Source organism: Thermothielavioides terrestris, chromosome 4, assembly GCF_000226115.1.
Source record: "Thermothielavioides terrestris NRRL 8126 chromosome 4, complete sequence".
Classification (NCBI taxonomy): Eukaryota; Fungi; Ascomycota; class Sordariomycetes; order Sordariales; family Chaetomiaceae; genus Thermothielavioides; species Thermothielavioides terrestris.
The window spans coordinates 3,206,543-3,228,058 of NC_016460.1; the positions used below are offsets into that span (position 1 = coordinate 3,206,543).

At 59.5% G+C, this 21,516-nt stretch overlaps 3 protein-coding genes across 3 annotated transcripts; 2 read left to right on the forward strand and 1 right to left on the reverse strand.

Moving 5' to 3' along the window:
* Positions 1-1,333: 1,333 nt before the first annotated feature.
* Positions 1,334-3,309, forward strand: THITE_2119848 (uncharacterized protein). Its single transcript, XM_003655727.1, has 3 exons — positions 1,334-1,736; positions 1,801-2,129; positions 2,190-3,309. Exons 1-3 carry the CDS (start codon positions 1,586-1,588, stop codon positions 3,027-3,029), a joined length of 1,320 nt encoding a protein of 439 aa, XP_003655775.1. The 5' UTR covers positions 1,334-1,585; the 3' UTR covers positions 3,030-3,309.
* Positions 3,310-4,402: 1,093 nt separating this feature from the next.
* THITE_2119849 (uncharacterized protein) lies at positions 4,403-10,305 on the forward strand. The gene is made up of 4 exons (XM_003655728.1): positions 4,403-4,468; positions 4,653-7,709; positions 7,763-8,035; positions 8,092-10,305. Exons 2-4 carry the CDS (start codon positions 4,737-4,739, stop codon positions 10,210-10,212), a joined length of 5,367 nt encoding a protein of 1,788 aa, XP_003655776.1. The 5' UTR covers positions 4,403-4,468; positions 4,653-4,736; the 3' UTR covers positions 10,213-10,305.
* Positions 10,306-11,665: 1,360 nt separating this feature from the next.
* On the reverse strand, positions 11,666-21,336 carry THITE_2119854 (uncharacterized protein). Its single transcript, XM_003655729.1, has one exon. It carries the CDS (start codon positions 21,322-21,324, stop codon positions 11,947-11,949), a length of 9,378 nt encoding a protein of 3,125 aa, XP_003655777.1. The 5' UTR covers positions 21,325-21,336; the 3' UTR covers positions 11,666-11,946.
* Positions 21,337-21,516: the final 180 nt, after the last annotated feature.

The window sequence follows — 21,516 nt, forward strand, 5'->3', positions numbered from 1 at the left end:
GCCTGTGAATTGGATCCCCATCCATCCGTTCAGCACCAACTTGCTGGTTCGGTTGCACAGGTTGTAGAATCGTCCGCCAATATGCGCCAAACTACGGGTCAACCAACTTGGACCCCAAGGCTTGCGGACGGTTTAAACCGACTGCTCTCAGTTGAGGAAGGAATGGCTTGCCTCGAGGACCTGCCTTCAATGTTGTTGTGATCCAAGCCAATGTCACGGCCCCACGGCAAGAGCTTGAGCCAATGAGGCAACTGCGGCAGCAGAATCACCTGACTTACCCCACAGGGCTGCTGCCCTCTGCCCTAGTTAAGTTGTCGTCTCCTCCCGAAATTCCAGCCTGCTCTTTTCCTGCAACCAACACGCAAATTCTCATCGACGAATCTACATGTAGGCCATCGTCCACCCCGCTGCACTCTCAGCCACATACTTACAGCTGCGCAGTCAAGATGAGAGCGAAGTGGAGAAAGAAGCGCGTTCGCCGCCTCAAGCGCAAGAGAAGAAAGATGAGGGCCAGATCGTAAGTTGCGCTTCCAGCATCCCCGCGACTCTTGGGCGACTACCGAATTGGCGCTAACATCCTCTCTAGCAAATAAACGCCCGCTCCTCTTGACCTCAACCAGTCTCCGGCGTTTGGCCGGATTGCCCAGCGATTTGAGCATCGCGACTGCACTTCGCTGCAACACGGGAAGCTCCCCGCTGTCTGCCGCCGTCCGTCACCCGGCAACCAAGAGAGTCTTGGCAACGAGAAGAGGCTCCCACGAACATGTCTTCACCCTACGGCAAGGCACTTCGGCAATCGGATGGGATGTGTGGGACGGAACGGTTCGGTGGTATCATGAGTTATGGTAATGACTGGTTGCCCGCCAAGCAAGGTTGAGAAGGCTACGCAGGCGTTTAGGAATTCGGGCGAGCTTAGTGCATCGATACGATTTTGCGAATTCGGAATCGCGATTTGCAAGCAATTGATGACGACTGAGCTTCGAGATCACCGCGCTGTCTTTGCCGTTCGCAATCGGTAACACCATTTTGATGTGTGTGAATCCCTTGGCTGTTGCCGCAGACTTGAGCCTCGAGAATTTCGCAGCTTGCAATGCCATGCATCGCCCTCTTTTATTTCCCTCTTTGACTATATAGTATATCACCTAGCCCTCCGTGCTCAGTTCTCACCGTAGCTGGCTTTGCTCCAGCTAGGGAATACGCACACCCAGGAAGTCGATGCAGAAAGTTCATTGCTAGCTGACGACGAATTCGGACTTAAAGCTCCCTTGTGCCCAACTCTAATATAGGCTTCCCTTTTCCTCGTGCTCAACTCCAATGTAAGCTTCCCTTTCCCCTCGTGCGTGGGGGAATTCTACCTTTTGCGGATGTGGGAAGCTGTGGGCATGTCAAATGATGAAATTGGTGGGGCACAACACCGCCAAGGCGGTGAAGAACGTGCCTGAACTTAGCGTCGATTCCATCCATCTGTTAAGCGGCAGAAAAAAAAGTCACCCAGGCCACCCACTTTCCAGAGTCGATTTGACGGGCAGGGGAAGAGCGAAACCCTCCGGCCTCGCCTTCAAGAATGGATCGATCAGCTCGCACGATGCCTGACTCTGCACTTAAGAAGCGGAGGAGACCGGAGGATGAGACGCCCCAGTCAAAGAAGAAGGTGGATTTTCAACAGCAACCATCCATCGCATCTTCCTTCTCTGTCACGAAGCTTCGGAAGCCGCAGGTTTCGCCTCCTGTTGTAGGTAAGACACTGGGCAACTCGTATCCCGGTGCCTTTGCGCGGAACTTTCACTGACAGAGCTTCAGCCCTTACACCTGGAATTTCCCTGCCCGATTCATTCCCGTTCGACGTCTATGAAAAGGATGAGCAGCCGACTGCCAAGCGACGAAAGAGCGGCGGCCTGCCCACACCGTCCGAGATGGCGCTGCACTCCGCCTCGCACAGGACAATAGACTACACGGCCCGGGAAGAGCGCTGGAAGAGCGTGGATACGTTGCTGAACCATTTCCTGGCCATCATTGACCCGCAGTCTGGGGAAGTCGAGGTCATCCAGGCCAAGAAGATGGTGGTTCGGGGGACGGTGCGGTCGAAACAAGCGCCGGCTGAAGCGATGGAAGTTGGCGCTGGCAAACCCGTACGCCGGAGCTCCCGCATCGTCCTCGGGTCTAGGTTCGATCATACTAACGGTTTGCAGACGCATTCAGAAATGAAGATGGAGCTGGGTGAGGCGTTCGGTACCAAGAAGGCGAAGAAAGCCCTCCAGGCCGTCGCAGAAAATGCCATGCTGGCCGCCAAGTCTCGCGGCAAGCTGGGCGAAGACGACCGCGCCCTGGTGGACACCATCGAAGATGCCAGCCACCACATGGCGACGCGCGAGGAGCTGCAGGCTGCTCTCGACTCGGCTCGGCCGGTCCCGCGGGGTAATTTCGACGCCAAGGAGATCCAGGATGTCTATGTCCCGGCGCAGATCATCGGCGCGGAAGTCCTCAATGCGATACCGGTCATGGATTGGCAAGAAAAAGTTCAGAAGCACGAAGACGTGCTGGTGCCTTCTCGTTTTGTCGCAAACCGCATCGTACGTGTGGCTGGCAGCGAGGATGTGCAGAGATTGAAGCTCCTGCGGTACCTGCTCTGGGTTCTCATCTTCTGGAGCACAACGAGGCAAGGCAGAGAACGCGGCACCAGGAGCATATCCAGGAGGGAGAAGCTGCGGGAGGACTTGGCGCCCGCGCCGGAGGTGGTGATTGAGAACATCCGCCGCAAGTTCTCGGACAGTGGCGTGATGCGCAAGACGCACGTCGACTTGCTCATGACGCATTGCTGCGTCTTTGCCAGCATCATCGATAATTTCGACGTCAACACGTATGATTTGAGGGAGGATCTCAAGCTCGAGCAGAAACAGCTCAACCAGTACTTCATGGAGATTGGGGCCCGGACCAGGCAATCCAAGGCCGGCGACAAGGTCAACCACTTCGCCAAGCTCGCTCTGCCGCTGCAGTTTCCCAAGATGAGGCAGGCGATCAGGCGGAGATGAGCAGCGAGAAAATGACGGAAACTGGGAAATATAGTCCATGTTGTGATGGCGGTTTTACATCTACCGGTGTGGCTACTTGCTCTGTATTGTGCATCCTCGCTCCATATGGTGTGTGTGTCGGTGGTTACACAGGAACTGGCCACAAGAACGGGCAATGTGGATCCCGACCGCGGACACCGCCCCGATGGATCTTAGACATATCCACTAGACCACTGGTCTCAAAACAATGCCGAGCCAACAATAAAATAACTAAGCTGTAACCTCGGGCATGTCCATCACGATTATGACTTTGGTGAGTTCTTGAGCTAGAGTCCGTGGCAGACAAGTGTCAGAGAGTGTTTTTGAAGCTCAGCCGAAGCAACAACTTGCGGGCCCCGGAGGTGGGCTGAGTGCCATCGAGGCTTCTCAAATGCCCAACGCAACGAGCCAACACCTCGCACCTTGTCGCTCAAGGCCGACCGCCTGCCCCCGTCTCTTCCAACAAGCCCTCCGCCTCGCACAGACCACGGCAGGCAGAAAGAGATGGGACCGGTCCGTACATAGGGCTGATCCGATGCCGCCCCTCCCCGCCCCCCTGGCCGCGGCAAGCTTGAGCCGCATCGGCCACGTGGGAACGGGCTCTCCACAGCGCCGTTCAATTGAACCATGACGCCATTGTTCTGCATCGCGATAGCCACGTCGCGATGCAAGTTCGGAGCGCGTCGTTTTCAAAAGGGCTTCTGTGATGCCGATCCGTGATGCGGCTGGGCTTTTGCATCTTGGGGTGTCGCACTTGTAGGAAACCACCGTTGGAACCAGGGGAACTGAATACGCCTGATATGGGAATCTATCTTGCTGATTTGCACATTGTGGCTCGACAATGGCTGATTTGGTTTGCGACGCGGTCGCCGTGAATACACTTGTTGCTCGTCAATTGCGACGGTTTTTTTGAGGTGCTTCGCAATGGGGCGCTGCTGCCTGATGGGGCGTTAGACCCACTTTAACTCCTTTTCCGCGTGGCTGATTGGCTGGCGTCCGAGACCCGCCAGCCAACCGGCCTGCGCGAAGCAGCAAGAACGCGCGCCCTTCTCTCCCTCGCTCGCCCTGGATTCTGAGCTTGCTCTGACCGTCGTCCGTTTTCCTCGAATCCCAGACGGAATTCGATCTGCATCTTTCATCGAACGGGCAGTGGCCGTGTCTTCTTCTGCATCTGTCCTCCTTGCTGGAGACTCCTCTTGTGGCATTTTTTTTTCCGGCCCGACAACCACAGTATCGTGTTCCGTTTCCCGACTTGGACGACCTTCACGAACGGCCCCCCTTGGCCGGCCTGCCTCGGCACTTCCCCCCAGTGCACGCTCTCAAACGAGTTTGCCTCTGTACCTGCGCGCGATCCCGCTGTCTCGCCAGCAGGAGAAAGCTCGCCCGTTCGATCACCGACACCTGTATCGCGACCGTCGTGTATGTGCCATTCTCCCGGGTGTCAGCCATCCCACTCCCGCACCCCTCCTCCCACCGTTCTTCTTGCCGTCGACGACGCTTCTGCCCTGCCCAAGGTCCCGCGTTAACGCGCTATGTGCAGGTGTTAGTCGTATTCGATGACCTCCATATCGCCGCGCATTTAACCGTTTGTCTTGGCAGCTGCAGGCTGCTGCCGGAGTTCCCGCTTGTTGTATAGCCACACCACGTGTGGTCCTTCGCTGCGATCTGTCCGTTGCAGATCAGTAAACAATGCCGTCGAAACGGAAACGAGACATCCTCGAGGGTTTCGACCCGAACAAATCGGACCCGGAAGACGAGAACTTCAACCCTTCCGAGGAGCGTCCCCGGCGGAGCCACAAGAAGTCGCGTCCGTCCAGGCCGAAGCGTTCGAGAAAGCGATCCAACCGGTACCGAGGGTCTGATATCGATGACGACAGTGAAGAGCTTTCGGACAGCGATCAGGAAGATTCGTTTGGTGAGGATGAAGATGAGCAAGAAGAAGACGACGATGATGTGCCTTTGAATGCGGCCGGCCGGAAAAGGAGGTTAGCCGCTGCCAGGCACCCGTCCTACAAAGAGAGCAGCGATGACGAGGACGAGGATGTGATCAAAGACTCGGATGGCGACGGAGAAGAGCCCGAAGAGGAAGCGGAGCAAAAGCCTGCGCCTCGACCTTCAAGAATCGTGGTTCTGAAAACAAAGCCCCGCGCAGTACGGGCCGCTAGACGCGGGAAAGAAGAAGCCCCGCAGCCTTCTTATCCGACTCGCCGGACTAGAGCTCGCACTGAGGAAGTTGAGGAGCCATTCGTGGAGCTGTCAAATTCGGGAAGGCACGCACAGCCGGCCCGCGCTACGCGGAGCAGAAGCCCCGAAGCGATGGCTCGAGCGACTCGCTCCACCCGAGGAGCTAAGGGCCTCGCAAAACCGCCTGCGATTGAAGAGGCGACCCAGGAAACGGACCCTAAAGAAGACCCCGGTCAACTTCCGGATGACGCGGATGAGCTCGCTCTCACTAAGCGTGAGGACGAACCGGAGAATCCGCCTGAAGGGGAGGGCACCCACGGAGGTGAAGAAGCCGAGGACGCCGCGATGGAGGACCAGCCAGAAGAGTCGGCCCAGACCGAAGCTGTACCGCCTGAAGATGAAGACGAAGATGACGATGCGCCCATCACTAGACGGACCAGAGCTGCAAGAGCAAATGCTGCCGCGACGGCTGAACCCGAGGAGGCCGAGGCTGAGCCAGAAAACAGGAGAGGCGGCCGTCGGTTGACGCGCAAATCGCGCCTCCGTAGCAGGAAAAGTCTCCAGGAGCCTAGCAGCGACTTTGAGCCTGGCGAGGAGTCTGGCGAGGACGAGGCCTCCGCATCCGAAGGTTCCAAGAATGACGACGGTGCCGATGATGCTGAATCCACCCCGACGCGCCGTGGGCGTAGCTCGCGTGCCCGAAGCCGGAGAAGCCGTCGCAGCCGACAAGACTCCGGCGACGAAGAAGTCGATCTGGACAAAGATGAGATCGCAGAGGAACTTCAAGAGCTTCGGGAAAGCTCTCGGTCACGGCCACGTCGCACCCGCCGCCGGTCTCCGTCCATACAGTACGAGGAACGGACCACCAAAAGGCGAACAAAGCCTGTCAACTACAGCATTCCTGCAATTGACCCTGCCGCGCTAGAAGCCGAAGAGGACGATGATGAACCCGCTGCCACCCCGGCGAGAAATCGTAGGGGCGGTAGGGGCGCGAGCAGCCAGGTCTGGGAGCGCACGCTCAACACCACCTACGGCCCATTCGGCGGTGGCGGCGGCCCTGGGTCCCTTCTTGGTGGTCCCTGGGGCACGGGGGCGACCGGCGGCGTGGATTCGGACAGCAGCGACGACGAGATGGTACAACGGTCTGGTATCGGCGGTACCGTCGGCATGACGCCCACCACGGGGGCGCCGGCTGTCGGTCTGTTCAATCCAGTCGGCCAGACCCACAATGCCGACGGCACCGGGGGCATCGGAGGGGCCACGCCGCAGGTCGGCAAGGCCAAAAATCAGAAGGCGTTTGCTGATGCCGATCCGCTCGGTGTGGACATGAGCGTTGACTTCAGCAAGGTCGGAGGCTTGCAAGGCCACATCGACCAGCTGAAGGAAATGGTTCAGCTTCCGCTTCTCTACCCGGAGCTGTTCCTCAAGTTTCACGTCACTCCTCCCCGAGGCGTCCTCTTCCATGGTCCGCCCGGCACCGGTAAAACGCTGCTCGCCAGAGCCCTCGCAAATTCAGTCGGATCTGGCGGCCGCAAGATTTCGTTCTACATGCGGAAAGGAGCTGATGCTCTCAGCAAGTGGGTTGGCGAAGCCGAGAAACAACTCCGCTTGCTGTTCGAGGAGGCACGGCGGACGCAGCCCAGCATCATCTTCTTCGACGAGATTGATGGCCTCGCACCTGTACGGTCGAGCAAACAGGAGCAGATCCATGCCAGCATCGTCTCGACCCTGCTGGCGCTGATGGATGGCATGGACAATCGTGGCCAAGTCATCGTCATTGGTGCCACGAACCGTCCAGACAACATTGACCCTGCGCTCCGTCGGCCCGGGAGGTTCGACAGAGAGTTCTATTTCCCTCTGCCTGACTTGGAGGCGCGCCGGGCTATCATTGATATCCACACCAAAGACTGGGGCATCTCGGACGAGTTCAAGAATGCCCTTGCTGAGAACACCAAGGGATATGGTGGTGCCGATTTGCGCGCCCTTTGCACGGAGGCCGCGCTGAACGCAATCCAGAGAACATACCCTCAGATCTACACGTCAAAGGAGAAGCTTGTCGTGGACCCTGATAAAATTACTATCCACGCGACCGACTTCATGCTCTCGGTCAAGAAGATGATTCCCTCGTCGGAGCGGTCAACCTCGTCGTCGGCCAGCCCGCTGCCACGCGTTGTCGAGCCGCTGCTGAGGAACCAGTACAGGGCCATCCTCAGGGTCCTGGACAACATTTTCCCTCGCCCCAAGAAGACGACTGCGCTCGAGGAAGCCATGTACGAGCCTTTCGAAGACGCGGACCATGGCTTTGGCAGGGAGGCCATGCACCAGGAATTTGAGCGCTGCCGCATCTTCCGGCCTCGTCTGCTCATTGCTGGTGTCCCAGGGATGGGCCAGAACTATCTCGCATCTGCTATCCTGCACCACTTGGAAGGAGTGCATGTCCAGACTTTGGACCTAGGCACCCTGCTCGGAGATGGAAGGGTGAGAAGCCACCCGCTCTTTGGTGAGAAGAGACTTTGCTGACTGGTTCGTAGCCCATGGAGCAGGTGATCGTGAGCCGGTTTACTGAAGTGAAGCGGCACAAGCCGAGCGTCATCTTCATTCCTAATGTCGACATATGGTGGAATAGCATCAGCGACACGGCCATCACGACCTTCACCACCCTGCTGAGGAGCCTCCCGCCTACTGATCCCGTTCTTCTTTTGGCAACAGCGGAGTGTACGCCTGAGTTGTTGGCACCCGAGATTCTCAAGGAGCTGTTTGGCTTTTCGAAGAAGAACCGGGCCGTCGTTGAGCGCCCAGAACGGGTAAGTTACGCGATCCGTTCTTTTCGGGTTGCTGAGGAAAGGTTAACATGTGTTAGGAAAACCGGCTCGAGTTCTTTGAGAACATCATCAGCCATCTTAGGAAGTCGCCAACCGAGTTTCCGGATCCTGTGAATCGCCAGAAGCGAGTGCTCGAGGATCTCCCTGTCGCGCCGCCGCCTCCGCCCAGGACCTTGACCAAGGAAGAGATCAAGGCCCAGCGCAAGACTGATCTGCACCATCTGAACCTTCTGAAGATGCGTCTGCAGCCGATCATGGACCAGATTCACCGCAAGTACCGGAAGTTCAGGCAACCCGTGATTCCTTTTTCGCAGATAGCCTATCTGTTTGACGAGGCCGATCCGCATTACGTACGGCCGGATCTCGATGAGGACCAGAGCCGACCGTTTGAGATCGCCAAGGACAAGGAAGGCACAGAGGGCATCCGGGAGAAGGCCACAGGCAAATTCTTCTACAATCTGGAAACGACAACCATCGAGGAGCGCCTGGCGAATGGCTACTATGCCCGGCCGATCGATTTCTACAAGGACATCAACCGGCTGTATCTCGATGCGAAGAACATTGGCGACCGCGACAGAACGCTCAAGGCAAATGAGCTCCGCACCAACGTCGAGGTGGATGTGCATGAGATCGCGCAGTCGCTCGCCGCCAACCCGGGCATCAAGTTCGACGAGATTTATGAACGGCAGCTGCAAAGGGCCAGGGAGGCTGAAGAGAAAGCCCGCAAGCGAATGGCTCTGCAGCCGGTGGTGGATATGATCCAATCCGACATTCAGGGTGACGGAGATAGTGACTCTCAGGGACCGGTTGGTGTTGGGCTTCCCCTGACACGGGAGACGCGGACGACGACTGCGGCCAGGTTCCAGCCCTTCATGAGTCCTCCGTCTAAGGGGCACGGGGGCACCACGGACTCGCACCGGTTGACTAACGGCACGTCGGTGCTGTCTCGCCCAGAGGACGAAGACGTCCGGATGAGCGGGGTGGACGACGAGACGCAACCTCATTCAGAGCGTCGCCCAGACTTGGTCTCGCCGCTTCAGTGGCCTCAGTTGGGAGGTCGCCCACCCCTGGGCGACTCTGCCAGGGCGACCGCCGGCACACAACTATCGCAACGCTCGGCGATCACGTCGGTACCTCCGGGAGTCACTCCGTCTGCAATGGTCAATGAAGCGTCCACAACGAAAACGTCAGACGTGTCTCCGAACCGCGGCTCTGGCAACTGGAGCACGCAGCGCACCGACACGCAGCGCACTAACGGCGCGGCGCACAATGCCGAGGAGACGTCGCAGCTTGTCGACACCCAGCAGCTCACTCAGGAGCATGGACTCCCACAGAGCGGACATTCCACGGTTTTGAGCCAGTCAAGCTCGAGCGGCAAAGAATGGGCGCACTCCCAAGCGGCCGCGCTGGCGCAAGGCATTTTGCAACCCCGGATGGGTCCGGGCATGACCATGGGGCCGCCTCCACCCGTCGGTTCCGGCTCGGTCCGAATTTCTGAAGATAGCAGCCTCCCTGCGTCCTCCCAGCGCTCGCCGCGCAAGCCCTCTGCCACCAGCCTAGGCAACATCCTCAACGAGGACGGCAGTAGCAAGCACACCTCGGCCAGCGGCAGCGGCCCCGGCGCGCACACCCCGGCGCCCAGTTCCGGCACGGGCAGAGGCGGCAATAACAACAACAGCGGCCCCGGCCCCAGCCCGCTCCCAGGTTCCGTCCGCGCCGGCGCTGCGCACGCGCTGCGCCAGTCCGGCTCGACGGCGGCGTCCTCGCAGCAGGCCATCATCCACGAGGGCAGCGTGGACGAGTTCCTGCAGACGCTGGCGGACCGCACGTCCGGGTGCAGCGTCGAGCAGCTCGAGCAGATCTACCGCGAGCTGATGGACGAGATCTGGAAGACGCGCCACGAGTGGAACCGCATGACCGTGCTCAACACGCTCATCTCGGTCTTCAACGACACCATCGGCGACATCGAGCTCGTGCAGGGCGCGCTGGTGGATGGTCAGAAACGCAAGGGAGACGGCGCCGGCGGCGGTGAGGGAGCCGATGGTGCCGGTGGGGAGGTTCTGGAGAGCGTGGAGGGGGTCGGTGGTGGCGGACCGGCCGTGGGTGGTAGTCAGAGCCAGGGGAATGCGGCTAAGGAGCCGTGGGTTTATATGAGGTGATTTCTGTGGGAGTGGGTGTGGTTGTGGTGGCACTTTCCTGTCTGTTGTTTACGGGTTGTGGGATGGTTGAGCGGATTGATGATGGATAGGGTGAGTGAGTGGGTTGCGGGCAAAATAGTGCGCTCAGACGTTCAGACGTGGGTACTTCCGTCCTCTTGTTTATTAATCGCACAGCGGGTTTCTTCATGAGATTCCTTGTCTTTTGTTGCGATGGGCGGATAGTTGGAATGGCAGGCTTGTTGGTGGGTAGACTGTGTTTTCTCGGTTTCGTTCTCGCTCCCCTGGCTGCTGGGCTCCTCGGGTGTAAGCATGTTCCCCTGATAAACCTGAACTGTTGCATACCATGCATGTGTATTATGGAGTGGACTGCTGCCGGTTGAATATTACTCTGAGTATCATGACGCTCTTTCTTCCTATCTCAGTCGAAGGTATGTGTATATTATCCCACAAGCAACCAGCCCGAGCGGTTCAACCTGCATGAGAACTCATCCGTTTGTCCCTCCCCCCAACTCCGTGTCACCTTGCCGCATGCGACAGTGCTCCGTATATGTAGCAAGTTAACCCATCTGACGGGCCCGATTACCTGCTATGGCCCGAATGTGCACCCGCGCAGACATTATCTGGCTTCTTTGCTCTGAATCCCATCAGCAGGACGTGGTTGATCTGACCTAACCCCCTTCCTGTTGATCTGACCCGCATGGGGGGGCTGACATGACCTGACTGATCCCCTCCCCTGTTGACCTGACTAGCAAGAGGGGTAGCTGACCTGACCTGTCCCCCCTGACGGTCAGGTCAACAGGGGGGTGGGTCGGTCAGGTCAACTATTCTCCTGTTCTATTCAAGAGGGACTTTGTTGACAGGAGTTCCTTGTTTACAGCTTTCCACCGCACCTCTCGAGTTTGCCGGTTTCCCAACCTCGGAGAGAACGTTTGTGGCTTCGCAGAGGTAAATACAGGACACGCGAAACTCGTGAGCATATGCCTGCCCAACCTGGGTGTCGTCTCGGCGCCATTTTTCAAGAGAGGTGAAGACGGAAAAGGCGAGGTCCTTCAAGGATCGGAGTCAGGAACGGATGTGCCAGGATGTTGCCGTTGATGTCTACAGAATAAGAAAACTCTAATGCTTCATCCTGTATTTCCTGCCTGCTCGCGGCAATCATCTGCCCACCGGTAAGGGGAGTAGGATGAGCAAACCCGTCCTGTGGAGGGTATCGCGTCACTGTCGGGGCAATTTCAAAATAAAGCAATCAGATATTACTCAGTCCCGGCGCCCATTCAGGCCACGGCAGGAAATGGGGCCCGTCAGAGCGGTTAACTTGCTTGCTACCGGATGATGCAAAGTTGTTGACCTGACCGACCCTCCTCCATGTTGACCTGACCGGTGGGGGGTAGCTGACCTGACCTGACCCCCATGCCGGTCAGGTCAACAGGGAAGGGCGTCGGTCAGGTCAAGTCAGCCCCCCTTGCCGGTCAGGTCAACAAGGGGGGGCGTCGGTCGGGTCAGGTCAACAAGGGGAGGTGTCGGTCAGGTCAACCATTTCCTCTCTCTAACATGGTCAACTTCACAGACCGATGGAGACATACAATCTCAGGTTAAGGTAACTAGCTACTCTAATGACAAGCATGCTCTACTGTAACTTTTCCATGCCAAACTCCGACCGAACTCCGTACAGCAAAAGCAGGGAAAGAAATAGAAACCAAGAAAGCCAAAAATCCAAGTCTATAGACAGCACCCCTAAGAATTCACCTCAGCAAACCATGTCCTCAACAACGCCGCCAGGGCCCCCGGCAGATCCTCCAGGTGATGCACAATCAGGTAATAGGGGAAAGGGAACGAGTCGAGATAGCGGTGAAGGACGGGCATGCCGTCGGGCCCGAAGCGCGCCTCCTTCAGCTCGAGCACGCTGTGGCTCCTCTTGCCCTCGCGCACGTCGTCCAAGACGATGAAGACCACCATGACGCGCTGCTCGAGGGCCTCGCGCAGCAGCGGCCGCAGGCGCGCGTGCTCGCTGCTCTGGACGAGGCCGTCGGACAGGATGAGGGCGAGCTGCCAGAGGTCCTCGCCGCCGGCGGACGACGGCTGGCGCAGGCGCGCGTCGCGGAAGTGGTCGATGGTGGCGCGCAGCAGGCGCGCCATGTCGGTGTGGTCCTGGCCGAAGGTGAACTGCTGCAGCACGCGGGCGCCGGCGTCGGCGGCGGTGAAGGGCGGGTCGGTCAGCGCGTGCGCGACGAACACGTCGGAGCCGAAGCCCAGCACGCCGATCTGGCCGGCCTCGAGCGCGGTCAGCGCGCGCGCGACCATGACGAGCGACTCGAGCGCCAGGCGGCCCGACGCGGCACGGTTGGCGTCCGACATGGACGAGCTGTCGTCGACGCAGAGGAGGATCTGGTACGCGCGCTTGGACGGGATGGCGCGGCGCATCCAGATCTTGTCGCGCTTGTAGCCGGACGCGATGTACGGGATGATCTTCTTGATGTTGAGCCGCTTGCCGGTGCGGAAGGCGCCCGAGAGCTTGGTCGACTGGGTCGGCGTGAGGATCAGGCGGAGCTGAGACGTGAGGGACTGCGAGAGGGATTGCGTCTTGGTTTGGAACCTTGTCCACATCTCGAGGGCTTCCGAGTAGTCACGGAGCGGCTTGGCGGTTGTGTCCTGCTGGCGGATGGGTAACTGTTGTTGGGTTGTCTCCTGTATCTCTTTGTCCTCGGCATCCCCCGAGGCGCCTTCGGTGCGGCGCAACTCGTCCTTGTCCTCAGTCTCGAAGGCGCCCTTGCGTGTGGCGACGCCAGACCGGCCATCTTCACGGTCCTTGGCGGCATCTTGGGGCTCCGCTGGCTCGACGTCTTTCATGTCCACATCCGCCTGCCCATCCTCTTCCTGCTCTTCCTCGGGCAGGAGGTGGTTATCAGCCTCGTCCATCTCGGTGTCGACCGCCATCGCATCGTCCATCGGGCGAGCTTCCTCGTCGGTGGCGGTCCCCAGAGCCTGGGCATCAGCCTCGGCGTTCTCATCCTGCAGATGCTGGAACTCGGCGCGAGCCATGTCCTCGGCCGACTTATCCGTCTTGTCTTGACTCTCCGAGGCAGTCTGGATATCCCGCTGGTTGCGGTACCACCGTTCCAGGGCATCGCCGAGCTTCTTGAACGGCTGCGCGTCCTTCGAGCCCGCGTCCTCCGCCTCGTCGGACGGGCCTTGCTCTTGGTCGAGACTCGACGGGGCGCCCTTGTTGCCCGGCGCTTTGTCTTCCTCTGGCGCCTGCTTGCTGAGCGAACCCTGCTCTCTTTGAGCGGCCGGATTCTCGGCCTCGTCGTCTTGCATGTTCGCGTCTTCGGCGTAGCCTCCCCCGTTTTGCACATCGCTGGGTGCGACATCATCCTGGTTCGCGCCAGTCCCGTCGTCAGGCAACGGCGGCTTCTTCTCATCCTCCTCCCTCCGCTCTTCCTCCTCCGCGTCCACGTCCATCTCTTCCTCTCTATCACCAGCTGCATCAACCTCGGCTTCCTGCTCCGCTTCCTCCTCGGGGATGTTCTCATCTTTCTGCTGCTGCGTCTCCCCGCGCTTCTCCTCCTCGTCATCACCCTGGGACGCAGTATCCTCCTGTGCATCATCAGGCTGCTTCTCCTCGGCATTCTCCACATCCGACAACCCATCCAGATCGTCATCTTCATCGCTCTCCTCCTCCCCGCCATCACCAATCTCGAGCTCCATATCCTCCGGCAGCGCCAACGTCTCTTCCTCCTGCACATTCTGATCCTGCCGGTTCAGCTCCTCCTGCGGCATACCCTCCGGTTCCTCTCCCGCCTCCATCTCGGCATCCTCCTCCTCGCCTCCCTGCTCCTCCTGCTTAGCCTCATCGCCATCTGGCGGCGCATTCCCCTCTTCATCCTGCCGCTGCTCCTTCTTCTGCCGCCCCTCGGCCGCCGCACTCTGATCCTCGTCCTGCTTCCCTTTCTCCTGATTACCCAGCTGATCCTTCTCCGCCTCGTCCTCCCCGCTCCCATCCCACATCTTTTCATCCACCGCCGTGGGATCCAAATCATCGACGTCGCCCGCCTGCTCCTCCATCTCATCCTCCTCCTCGTCTTCCTCCCCATCCTTATCCTTCTTCCCCTCATCCTCCTCCTCATCGTCCATTACACTCCCCATTTCGCCCTCGAGCTCATCCTCCCCCATGTCGATGGCATCCTCGTGCGCCTCAATCTCCCCCTGGGGCTTGTTATTGTTCGCGTCCTGCGCCAGTTCCGACAGGTCCTCGTCCGGCTGGATGTCCTTGCTGATATCCTCGGCGCCCTCGCCATCGCCGAGGCCGGTGCCGCTCTCCAGCTTGCCGGACTCTGCGCCGCCCGCTTCCTCGTCGCTCTTCTCTTGCGGCGTGCAGAACCCCTGGGCGGCGATCTGCACGAAGGACGAGGCGAGCTGCGCGCCGAGGCGGCAGACGTTGTGGTGTAAGTGGGCGAAGTGGGTGAGGTTTTGGGTGCAGAGGGCGGCGTATTGGCTGAGGACCGGATGGATGAGGCGGAGAAGCGCGGTTGCGGTGGCGGAGTGGGAAGGGGACAGGAATTTGAGCTGGTCGGTGAGGGAGGAAATTTCCGAGGTAATCTTGGTCATGCGGAGAACACCGACCGATTTTTGCAGGGTGTCGCCATAGTCGATGAGCCAGCCGGCTTCGTCCGTGGTCAGGGGCAGCGCCTGGGCAGTCTTCTGGAAGTTCTGCAGCGCCACAAGAATCTTGCTCGAGAGCGTCAGCGCGGCAACGGCGAAGCCGTCGATGCCCTGATCAGTGACGCTGCCATCAATGACTTCGGTCGCTTGGATACTGGTCCACAGCTGGATCTGCTGCACAACAAATGCCAGGTCAGGCCGGGCATGGGCCATCTCCGCCAGACCGACCTTGAGCGCGGCCAACTCCCTCTCCACATCGTCCTCAAGCGTGTCATGGGCAGACGAGGTGAAGCCCTCAGGAAGAGGAGGCAGGCTCTCCTGCGCCGCATCCAGCTTGGCAAACAGCTCAGCCCAGCCCTCAAGCGTGCCACGAACCGCCGCATTATCCGCCCCGCCGAGCCTGCCATGCACCTCGACCAGGTGCACACCCAGTCGGAGCACCTGCACCAACCAGCGAACCACCTGCGCGTGGTTTGCCGATCTCCGCTGCGGCCGGCAGCACGCCTCCCCGTCCGTCGCCGAAAGCTCCCCGACAGCGTCAACCACCTGGCACAGACGGCGCTCATCCGCGGCAGCCCTCGCCAGGAACTGCCGCTGGCGGAACATGACATGCAGCACGCCCTCCAAGTAGCCTACACTGCGGTGGACGACCTCGCGGTTCAGATCGTCCGAATGCTCGAGCGCGGCGTGGCGGAAGCGGGGTGCCAGGTCGAGCATCTTGTGGTAGGAGTACTCGATGGCCGCGCTCAGGGTGGCGGAGCCGACGACGACGCCTGAGCCGACCAGGACCGCGGCAGTCGAGCGCTGCCGCTCGAGGAGGTTGGTGCCGAGGTTGCGGCTGAATCCCATGGCGCGGAGGGCCTTGAGGGTGTCGCTGTAAAGAGTGACCTTACGAGTCTTGAGGTGCCGTACGAGCTCTTTGTTCTCGTCCGTTAGGGTAGCTGGGGTCTCCTTGCGCAAGGCAGAGATGGACGAGGCGAGGTCGGTGATGAAGCTGTCGAGCGTTTCGACAGCGCTGACAGTGGCGGACGGCAGGGAACCGTGCTTGGACATGGCCTTGACAACGGCTTGGAGGTTGGCCATCCGGGCCCAGTGCGGATTGCTCGCAATATTGGGAATCGCCTGCTGGCAGTGGTTGATCAGCCCTTGGTCGACGTGGACCGCAACGGGCTTCACCACTGTGCCGGAGAGATCGCTGCTTGAGTGATCCTCATCTGGAAGCCCCTGGTCCATGAGCGTCTGGACAGGCTGTTCCAGCACGGCGCGGAACTTGCGCACGAGCTTGAACAGCTTCTGGTGCGACTTGCGAGCGCTCTCCCGCAAAGCGTCGATGTTCTTGTCTCGCCACTTCGACATCAGCAAGACGTCCTTCATGCTCCTGTCCAGCGGCGCCCGTCCAGCCTTGATCGTCTCGCCGACCTTGCGTTCGTACCGGCTGTAAAAGGCAATGAAATTCTGAACGGCGTCGCGAATCAGAACCAAGGAAGGCTCATCCCGCACCAACATATCCAGCTGATTCTTTAGCTGTCTGAGGAGATCTAGACGGGCAATGAACTGCCCGAGGCTGGCGCCTGTGAAGTACGACTCGAGAATCGCCAGAAGCTTGACAGCATGGTCCTTGAGATCCAGACCCTGCTGCAGTATGGAGCACGGCTCGAGGATCACAGCACCATAGGCGATGAACCACCACGACTTGGCATCTTCGTAGTTCTTCTTGACCTCGGCGTCCAGCAGCCGCGACCAGCTCAAGAGCTCCAGACGGCGCCAGTCGCAGATGGTGTCCCGCAACTTCTCGTACAGCGCCGTGGCTTTGTGCGCCCTGGTGGCCCAGCCGCCCTCGTGCCACTCGTAGACGTGCGCATGCAGACGCTCGATGGCGGTGATAATCTTTGCCAGAGGGTCGTCGATCGCCATCTCGAGTACCTTGTCACACGCCATGATCACATCGGCCAGCGTCTGGTGGTGGCCGATCTCATCGATCCCCTGCAGCTCAAGGAAGCGCTTCTTGATGGAGTTGACGAGACCAAGCACCTTGCGGACCTCAGCGAGGTTGGCATCCATGTAGAAGTTGTAGCTTGAGGCGTCTACACTCGCGCTGAAAGCCTTGACCTGCTCGTCGAAGACGAGCATTGCCGCGGGAAGCAGCAGGCGGTCCAGCTCCGCCTCGACAATAGCACTGTCCTGGTGCTCGCGCGAGATCCGACGAGCAATCTGCATGCACAGCGATTTCATACTCTGCTGCGGTTCCTGCGTGGACAGGAAGATCTTCTCGTGTGCTTCGGCGAGCATGACAGAGAGCTCGCGGCCACCACGGCGCGGCTTTTTCTTAGGCGCGCCGTCCTCGTCCGGGGTGTAGTCAGGGAAGAGCTGGTCGAACTCCTCCTGGTCGAACTGTTCTTGGTCCTCCAGGCTGCCTTTGAACCGGAACAAACTGGTCTTGCTCTCCTCGATCTTGCGGTCTGCCTCGAGTTTCTTCGTCCATTCCTCGTGGAAGGAAGCCAGGGACTCGTGCACTGAACGACGGAGGGAGACGGGCAGTTTGTCTAGGCCTTCCACAGCGGTAACAGCTTGGACGAACGACAGGAACTCGAAAGTGCGGATCGGCAGTGCCGTCGTCTCCGCACTCCAGACCGTTCCACCCAGGAACGGGGCGACGCCCACTAGCGCCCGCGAGCCGCTTTCCCTTCCCACAGCCTCATTGTTTGAGCCAACACCCCTGCCAAGAGAGAGACCCATCCTCAGACAACGGAGGAAGCTAACCAGGGGCATAGTCAAGTCCTGGTAGGCGCCGAACTTCGTCAAGCGAGCGATCAACAGCGTCACGTTCCGCTCGACCAGCGCCAGTTCCTCGGCCGCCTCATTCGACGCCGATGCAAGCGAGCGCAGGTGTGTCGCAGCGACATCGTTTCGGATCAGCGCATTCAGCACGTTGCTGAACTCGCCTTGCAGGCTGCGGAGCTCACCGTCACCCGGGCGATAGATCTGCTGCACCGACGGCGGCTCGCCCAGCTCCCGGGCCTCTTCGAGGAGCAGTTCAATCCGGACGCTGGTCCGCTGGCCGGTGAAGGCAAGCTCGAAAGCCTCGAGAGCACTAACCTGATTCTGCAGACTCTGATACAGCTCGTTGTGCTCCTCGGCTGCAACTAGTGCGAGATGGTGCGGGTCAAAGATCTTGTCGGGCACGAAGAGTTGGATACAGCCCAAGGCGAAGTGGACCCAGGCGACAGATGTCGTCGCCGATCGCGGCTGGAATCCCTTTGCCGCGGCCACCAACGCCAGCAGGGCTCTGTAGAAGTGCGTCTTGAAGACCGAAGCAAGGTGTTGAGGCAGCTGATCATCCACAAGAATCTCTGGTCCAGCCTGCTGCGGAAGCCAGGCGCCAAGATCAACGCCCGGGGCAATGCAAACGTCCTCCCTCACGATCAAGTCCTCATACAGAGCCGGCACGATGGCCCTGCACCGCTCTCCGTGCGCCGCAACCACCTCCTCCATCAGCCTCAGAAGCAGCCGCTCTACTTTCACCAGCGGATCGGTCGTGAGCGCCTCCGAAGCGGCGGCCAGCGTCCTGCCCATGATGGGCATCTCGACCTCGAGCGAGCGCAGCTCGTGCAGGTTTGCCGACGATGCCGCGTCGTACTTGAGCAGCAGCGCCTTGGAGAGGACGCCGCCCCATGGACGGACCTCGCTGCTTTCCTCGACAAACATGTAGTCAACGGCTTTCAGGGGGGTTTGCTTCAGGCACTGCAAACGCATTAAGCTGGTGGTGGGGATGCTAGCGAGCACGTCGACATCCGAGCAGCCGTGCTGCATGGGGGTTTCGAGGGAGACTTGGTGGAGCACCTGGGTTTGTCGGAGGCCCTCGAAGGCAGAGGCGAAGAAGGGGTGGTGCGTGGTGGCGTGTACTCCAAGCTTGGACTCGAGTGTGGTGATCTCTGATTGCAGGTCCTTGACCAGGCTGGCGGCGTCGCCCTTGCCAGTTCGGATGACGGCGTACACCCGCGCCATCGCATCCTGGATGGTGCGCAGGGTGGAAATACTGGCATCAACGCGCCAGCGCAGCGAGTCGAAACGGTCGGCTAGGCGTTCCAGCTCCATTACATGCTCCAGTGTCTGCCGATCAGGAATGGGGTCCGGGCGTAGATAATACCAGAGTGTCTCCATGCTGAGCCCGCTGGATAGCTTGAATCCCACCACGAAGTCGCGCTCTAGGTATCCGAGCAATGTATAGAGGAAGTCCTGGTAATCAGCCGCCAGCAGAGCAGACAGGCTGCCATGGATGAGGTTCGACCCCTGGGTCAAGTGCGCTTGGAACCGGGCCTCCTCAAACGACGTCGCAATCAACGCCTCGAACGTCCTCTTCCAGAAAAGCATCAACCTCCTTACCGTTGAGTGGCGCTTTTTCCAGGAGCCCGGCTCCTCCAATGTCTGCAGAAGAAACGATTTGATCGCGCCTAGAGCTGAGGACAGGAACCTCGCAGCATTGGCTGTTGAGTCCCGGGAGAGGGAGGCGATTTTGTCGGCAAGCGAAGACCTCTGGAGGCGGTTCATTGAGGACGGTTTGCTGATATTGGCCTTTGCAAGCTGCGCCTCCATACTCTTCTCCAAGCGTTGAATCTCCACAAGGAACTCGTAGGAGCTGGCGAGCCAGTACACAAGCCCTTCACGGCCGATGTTGAGGACCGGGATCATGGGCGAGTTGACGAGCGGGTGAAGCGGCATCAACAGCTTGTCCGACGAGGAAGGACACAAATCGCCAACTGCTCTTCTTAAGGGACGGTCGTCACCGGACATGATGTAGGATAGCAGTGGTTCGAGGTGGTGAACGCCCGCAGGCGAGCGGATCAGGGAGAGCGAAGACCCAGCCAGGCCCTCGCGAGCGGCCTGCACGTAGCCTTCCAGACGTTTGCTATCCCCAAGCGACAGAATATCAAAAGTTTGCGGTACAAGCTGCCCATCCTCGATCATTCGGTCCAGAGTTTCGGCGGCGGTGTGGAACCGTTGCAGGCTGCCCTCTATTGGCGCGATGCGCTCAACAGCGGCGATACCCTCCGGCAAGGGGCCAAGGTAAATCTCAATCGAACGGTTCCTCATAGCCCGCGAGAGCTCGCCATACCGGGGATCCACAGTCAAGAAGATCCTGAAGTCCGGATGCGGCCTGACGATTCTCGGCTCCCCCCCCGGGCCGCTGTGTTCGTTGATGCTCAGGATGCCGTTCGGACGCTCAAGAAGCGAGTTGAGCCTGTCCAGCACCGAGGCGCTGCACAGGTTAGCATTGTCGAGAACCAGCCAGGCGCCGGTCTCGACTGCTCTGACAATCACGCCGTCAAGCCACTCAAAGCGCGGGTTGTCTAGCGTCAGGGGCTTGCGGAGGGCTTCCGACGCTGCCGAGAGAAGCGGAGCCAGGTCCTGTGGGATTGACGCATTGACCTGGAGCCCCTCGATAAGCGGGAGGATGCTCTCGTATTGCCGTGCTTCTCCGGTCAGGTGCTGGAGAGCAGTCATCAGGTCCAACACAGGGTCGGGCACGGGGTTTGGAAGAGCGCGAAGAATCAGCTCCTGAAGTGTCCGTTGGAGTTTGGACAGGCAAGCCTGAACATCTCGGTGAGGGTCCGCCTGCTCGAAGCCTCCAATGAGGTCCATGGCATCGACGTCCGCGTTGAGAGGGAAGATGACCAGCGATTTCCCGGCAAGCGCAGCAACGTGGGCGAGAAGGGCCGACTTGCCGCTGCCTGATGGACCGACTAGTATGCACGGCAGGTCCTGCTCGATGGCAATCATGATCGACTCGATCTCTTTGAGCCGTACCACCGGATCGATGCAGGGAAAAGGGGTCGGCTGGGATAAAGGGTTCCTCTTGAGCGTCGCAAGCCCGACTTGGCCGAAGTAGGGGTTGATGTCGTGGTACAGCCCATGTTCTTCGGGTGCTCGCTCGAAGACCTCGGCAAAAAGCCTGTTCACCTCCTGCCGATCCCTGTCCGACCTAAAGCGTTGTCGGATGATGACATCCAGGTAGTCATCCGGCTTCCGGCCGGCGACGAGTGCGCTTGGCGACGTCAACAAGTCGCCCCACCGCAGGGTGTCTCTCAGGTTGAATTCCCAAGGGGAGCCCAGGGCGCCAAACGACCGGCGTCCGACGACCTCGTCATCTAGTCGGGACATGAACTCAATAAGTTGCTGCTGGGTCTTGCTTCCGATCTTTTCGAACTTCCTGGCCGTGATATGGAGCAAGTCCTGTTTGGTGAAGACGTCTGAGTAGACCACGATGAAGCGGTTGACGAAGGAGCTGGGCAAACCCTTCCGGCCGCCGCCTTGATGATGCGGGTTCTGAGCGGCAAAGAGCTTGAAATCGGGATGACGCTTGAAAACCTGGTCCAATTCCGCAATGTACACCTCTCCTCGGTGGTCAAGGCAGGCGTTGAGACCCTCGAGAACCGTCTGCGAGGCCAAGTTCATCTCCTACAATCCGGAAATCAGCAACCCTTGACCGTCAGCCAACAAGAGACACAGCTAGGAGTAACTCACATCCAGCAACACCCACTCGCCCTTCTGCATCGCCTCCAAAAACGGCGCATTCTGCCAGACAAAATTCCCCGCCTCGGCTCCCTCCAGCGGTACGTCCGTGCCAAACAAGTCCATCAAGTCCGT